Raw genomic sequence first — 5,663 nt, 5'->3', positions numbered from 1 at the left:
GACCCGCCCTTTTCCTTCCCTTTGCACCTCCAGATCTCCCAAATTTCCGTGTCCCCCCAGTTCTCCAGTCCCGGCGCTTTCTTCAGGGCGGTCCCAGGGGGTCCCAGGTGTTTCTCAGAGGGCTCCAGGGGGGTCGCAGCGGGGATCCAGAGGGATCCAGAGGAATTCTCTGGAATTCCCCCTTTTCCCCTCCCCCACCGCGCAGCTTCGGTCACTTTCGCTTCCGCGTCCCAACCCGAGAGACCGGGATCTACCCAGCTACCCGTGACGTCACTGACACTTTGAGTTTCCATTGGCGAGCAGGAAATACCGGCGCCAATGGCGGGGCCGTAGGCGGCTCTGGGGGCGGGGCCAGCGCTGGGGGCGGGGCCAGTTCTGGGAGCGGGATCGCAGCGGAGCAGCGCGATGGCTCCAGCGCTGGGGCTGGGGCTGCTCTTGGGGCTCCTGGGGGACCCGGGGGGCGCGACGAAAGGTGAGTGGGACCCCCGAAACCGGGGCCCCCTGAACTTCCATTTTCGGGCACCAGGAATTCCGTAACCCTCCATCTGCGGGCACGGAAACCCCCGAGATCTCCATTTTGGGTCCTGTGATCCCCCCTCAATCCCCTTCCCCAGCACCGGCGACCGTGTACCCCCTTATCTGGCAAGGAGACCCTCCTGACCCCCCATTTTCTGCTCACCAGCACCCCCTGAACCCCCATTTCTGGCCACTGGGAATCCTTTAAACCTTGATTCCCGGGCACGGAGAAACCACTGAATCGTCATTTTCGGTCTTGTTACCTCTCCATCGCCTTTCCCAGCAGAAATCCCTCTGTGAACCCCCATTTCTGTGCATCGAGACCCCCCCTGAACCGCCATTCCTGCGCACGGGGACCCCCTTGAACCCTCTCATCTGGCACTGGGAGCCCCCTGAAACGCCATTCCCGGCACTGGGGCACTCCCGAATCTCCATTTCCAGAACATTTCCAGACCCCCCTGCACCCCCTTTTCGGGCATCCCGCTTTTCCCAGACCCGAGTCCCGCCCTTTTTCTTGACCTTTGGATCCCCCGAACCTCCCAACTTTCCGTGTCCCCCCCGTTTTCTACTCCCGGCCTTTCCCGAAACGGGGTCCCAGAGGGTCCCAGGGGTCTCAGGGGGGTCTCAGCGGGGATCCAACGGGATCCAGATGAACTCCCTGGAATTCCCCCTTTCCCCCGTCCCCTCCCCCACCGCACTCCCTCGGTCTCTTTCCCGTCTCCCAGGCTGCGCCTCCGGGATCCGTTCGCCTCTCCCAGTCCCAGCCCCCCCTTTCCCTCAACACCGGGGACCCCTGGAGCCCCTTTCCTGGGCACAGGGACCCCCTGGATCCCCCATCCCGCCTCTCCCAGTCCCTCCTTTGTACCTTGGACTCTTCCTGGCTCTCCCCGTTCCGCTTCCTGTCCCCTCAAATCTCTGCATCACCCCAGATCTCCACTCCCTGCTCGTCCTGCGGGGGGTCTGGGAGGGTCCCTGGGGTATCGTGGAGGCTCCCAGGGGGGATTCTTGGCTCTGGGACCCCCCTGAATTCCCAGTCCCAGTGGAAAGGAAGGCACCTCCCTGCACTCCCTTATCCAGTACCAATCCCCCCCTGCACCCCCTTTCCCATCCATCCCGCCTTCCCCAGCTCCAAACCCACAATTTCCTTGACTCTGAGTCCCTCTGGACCCCCATTCCTGCTTTTCTCATCCCCCAGCCCCTCTTTCCCTCTGCATCAAGGACCCCCAAACACCCCATTCCAGCCATCCCGGGTCTCCCCACCTTGTGACCCCTCTTTCCTTGGCACTGGGGACCCTTGGACCCCCTTTCCTGGGCACAGGGATCCCCTGAGCCCCTATTCCTGGCCACTGGGACCCCATGCACCCCTTTTCCTGCTCTCCCAGTTCCCCTTTCATTGCTCCGTGACCCCTCAACCCCCCCAAATCTCTGTGTCCCCCCAGTTCTCCACTCCCTGCACTACCTGGATGTGGCAGTGTCAGAGCCCAGCCCGGGGATCCCCCAGTTCATGTCCATTGGGTACTTGGATGGGATCCCCTTCACACGCTACGACAGCGAGCGGGGCCTGATGGAGCCGCTGACACAGTGGATGAAGGACGGAGCAGAGCCGGAATATTGGGATGGGAACACCCAGATCTATGTGGGGAAACAGCACGTGTATGCCAGGAACCTGGAGATACTGCGGGACCGGTACAACCAGAGCAGGGGCGAGTGGGGGGATCTGTGGGGCTGGGATGTGGATGGATGAGTTGGGATGGGATCCGTGGGGTTGGGATGGGATCTGTGGGGCTGGGATAGGATCCATGGAGATGAGCTGAGATCTGTGGGGCTGGAGTGGGGATCTATAGTGCTTGAATGGGATTTATCGGGCTTGGATGTGGATTGACAGAGTGCCAAGAGGCCGAGATGGTGATCCATTAGGCTGGTATGGGATATCTTGTGCTGCATGGGTTGGGATGGGATCCATGGGTCTGGGATGGGGATCTGTGGGTCTGGGATGAGATCCATGGTGTTGGGATGGGGATCTGTGGGGCTGGGATGAGGCTCTCTGGGTCTTCATCAGACCCTGGTGCTCCATAGGGCTGGGATGGGGCTGTGTGGGGCTGGGACACAATTCCATGAGTCTCTGTGGGTACAATTCCCTCAGGTTTTCACACAAGGTTGCGAGTTTATGGCTGTGACCTCCTGTCTGACGGGAGCATCTGTGGATCCCGCCGGGATGGCTACGACGGGCAGGATTTCATCTCCTTTGACCTGGAATCCAGGAGATTGGTGGTGGCCGACAGCGCTGCTGAGGTCACCAGGAGGTACTGGGAAGGTGAAACGAACGAGGCTGAGAGGGTGACTAATTACCTGGAGCACATCTGCCCAGAGTGGCTCCAGAGATACGTCGGATATGGGCAGAAGGAGCTGGACCACAAAGGTGGGAGCAGAATTCCTGTGGGAATGTGAGATTTGGGAATGGAGGACTTGGGAACCCTATATTTCCTGTGGAAATTCCGTGGGCAGATCTCACCCCTGTTCCATTCCCATTGAATTCCATGGGCACATTAAAAACCCCATCCCATTCCAGTGGGAATTCCATGGGCAGATCTCACCCCCATCCCATTCTTGTGAGAATTCCATGTGCAGATCTCAGCTCCATCCCATTCCCAGGGAATTCCATGGGCAATTCTCACCCCCATCCCATTCCCATGGAATTCCATGGACGTCTCTCACTGTTATCCCATTCCAGAGCCCCTGATGTCCATGTGTCCGGAAAAGAGGAACACGGGATGCTGATCTTGTCCTGCCACGCGTACGGATTCTACCCCAAGGCCATCGCGGTCAACTGGATGAAGGGGGATGAAATCCGGGATCAGGAGACGGAGTGGGGCGGGGTCGTTCCCAACAGCGACGGCACCTTCCACACCTGGGCCAGGATCGAGGCGCGGCCGGAGGAGCGGGAGCAGTACCGGTGCCGGGTGGAGCATCTCGGAATGTCGGAGCCCGGGATCTTCGCTTGGGGTGAGGCTGGGAATGTGGAATGTGGGAACTGGGGAGTTGGAATTCCCAGATGGGGATTCCCCTCCCCCTCCTCACCATCCCACAATTCCCAGAGCTGACATCTGGCGGGAATCTCACCGTGGTGGTCGCTGTGTCCGTTGTTGCCATCATCATCCTCATTGTCCTCGTTGGATTCGTCATCTGGAAGCTCCAATCCGGTAACACACGGGATGGGGGTCAGGAAGGGGCACAGATCCACCCAGCACCTTTCTGGGAATCCTGTAGCACTGACGCTGATCCCACTGTTTTTCCACAGGGAGGGTGGACCGGAATGGATACAACATGGCAGCCAGTGAGTACCAGTGGCGGATCCAGCTCTGGATCCCCTCCGTGTGGATCCCAGGATGGATCCTGGGGTTAATCCCAGTGTGTGATCCGTGCTGGAATCTCATGGATCTTCTCTTTCTGCAGGAAATGATGTGGGAACCACAGGCTTGACTGCAGGTAAGGAGTGGGGTCAGCGTGGGATTCCAGAGGGGGATTGGGACAGGATGGACAGATTGGAATCAGGGAGGGATTCTGGATCAGAGGAGGGATCCAGAGCAGGATCAGATGGAATCATGGAGTGGGATCGGGGCTGGATTCTGGAGCAGGATCAGTTGGGATGATGGAATAGATGATGGGTGGATAGATGGATGATGAATGAATGGAAAATGGGTGGATGGATGGATGATGAATGAATGGAAAATGGATGGATGGATGGATGGATGGATGGATGGATGGATGGATGGATGGATGGATGGATGGATGGATGGATGATGGAAGAGTGGACAGGGCAGGATTGGTGTGGGATGGATGAGACAGGATCAGGTTGGGATTCCAGAGTGGGTTTGGGTGGGATGGATGGAGCAGGAGTGAGCAGGATCCGGTTGGATCTGGAGCAGCTTCTGCTCTCCATGGGCTCCAGTCAGGCCCATCCTGTGGGATGGGGACAGGGACAGGGTGACACTGCGACCCTCTCTCATCCCAGCAGCAATCACTGCCTGAGCAATTCATGGAGGTGGATCCAGCTCCTTCCCTCTTCCCAGGAAACTGAGGCTTTCCAGCAGAGCTCCTCCCCATGCTTTTACCCACCCACAGCTTCTGCTAATGGATCAATTTCCCATTTTGGCTTCTTCAAAGCCAAGAACCACAAACATTCCCAATGCTTTAGTTCTGGTGTGAAATTATGCTGCTTTGGGCAATAAATCCTCCTGGGGCAATAAATCCTGCTTGAGGCAATAAATCCTGCTTGAGGCAATAAATCCAGGTTCCCTCCTCCAGTGTCTGTCAGTTCCTCTCTGGGAGCCAGGAATGAAAATAGGGACACCAGGAACAGGTTGAGGACACAAGGAACAAGATGGGGACACCAGGACTAGAATGGGGACACCAGGATTGGGATGGGGACACCAGGACTGACATGGGGACTTGCCAGCCATACTTGGCTCCATCCCCCAGGATTCATTTCCTGCTCTGTGTCCCATGTCCGAGGTGTCCCCAGGAGGGTTTGGCTGTGTCAGGCTCCTGGAGGTGCAGTGGGATGGGGGGAGGGATCAGGCCAGGCCTCATTGTCCCCAATGGTCCTTGAGTGTCCCAAAATTGGGGTTTGGGATCTCAGAGAGGTTCCTGCTCATGACCATGGCCATGAGATGAGAGTGGCCATGAGTGACACAACCCTGAGATGACCATGGGATGACCATGACACAACCACAGCCCCATGAGATGGTTTGGACCAAGAGATGACCATGGGTTGGCCATGGCACAGCCATGGGCTTGAGGTGGCCCTGATGTGGTCATCTCATTGTCCTGATCATCTTATGGTCATCTCATGGTCATTGCCTGATCACCATCACCTATTGAGTCCCCTGGGGTTTACACCACCACCCCCCAAGAGAATGGATTGTTGCTGGCAATCAGGACAGGAGCTGATGATCATGTGGGCCTGATCTTTAGTTAGATTAAAAGATCTTATGAGGGATGGGGCATTTTGGTGAAAGAAAGAGTGACTTAAATGGGCTTGTTCAAAAAAATTTGGAAGGGTGGTTTGAATGGGCGTGGTGAGGTGATCAGCATGGGCATTACCTTCAGCCCTGAATTCACTTCCAGGTAGGTTGGTACGTGAACCA

The 5,663-nt window shown here is 57.4% G+C and overlaps 1 protein-coding gene across 1 annotated transcript; it reads left to right on the top strand.

The window, feature by feature from the left end:
- The first annotated feature begins 369 nt into the window (after positions 1-369).
- Positions 370-3,987, top strand: LOC306816033 (class I histocompatibility antigen, F10 alpha chain-like). The gene is made up of 5 exons (XM_079332530.1): positions 370-472; positions 1,956-2,219; positions 2,660-2,960; positions 3,248-3,519; positions 3,612-3,987. Exons 1-5 carry the CDS (start codon positions 406-408, stop codon positions 3,917-3,919), a joined length of 1,212 nt encoding a protein of 403 aa, XP_079188656.1. The 5' UTR covers positions 370-405; the 3' UTR covers positions 3,920-3,987.
- The last annotated feature ends 1,676 nt before the right edge of the window (positions 3,988-5,663 follow it).

This window comes from Erithacus rubecula, assembly GCF_903797595.1.
Source record: "Erithacus rubecula genome assembly, contig: scaffold_341_arrow_ctg1, whole genome shotgun sequence".
Lineage (NCBI taxonomy): Eukaryota > Metazoa > Chordata > Aves > Passeriformes > Muscicapidae > Erithacus > Erithacus rubecula.
Note: the sequence above shows the minus strand (reverse complement) of the source record. Positions and strands in the feature narration are given on the sequence as shown.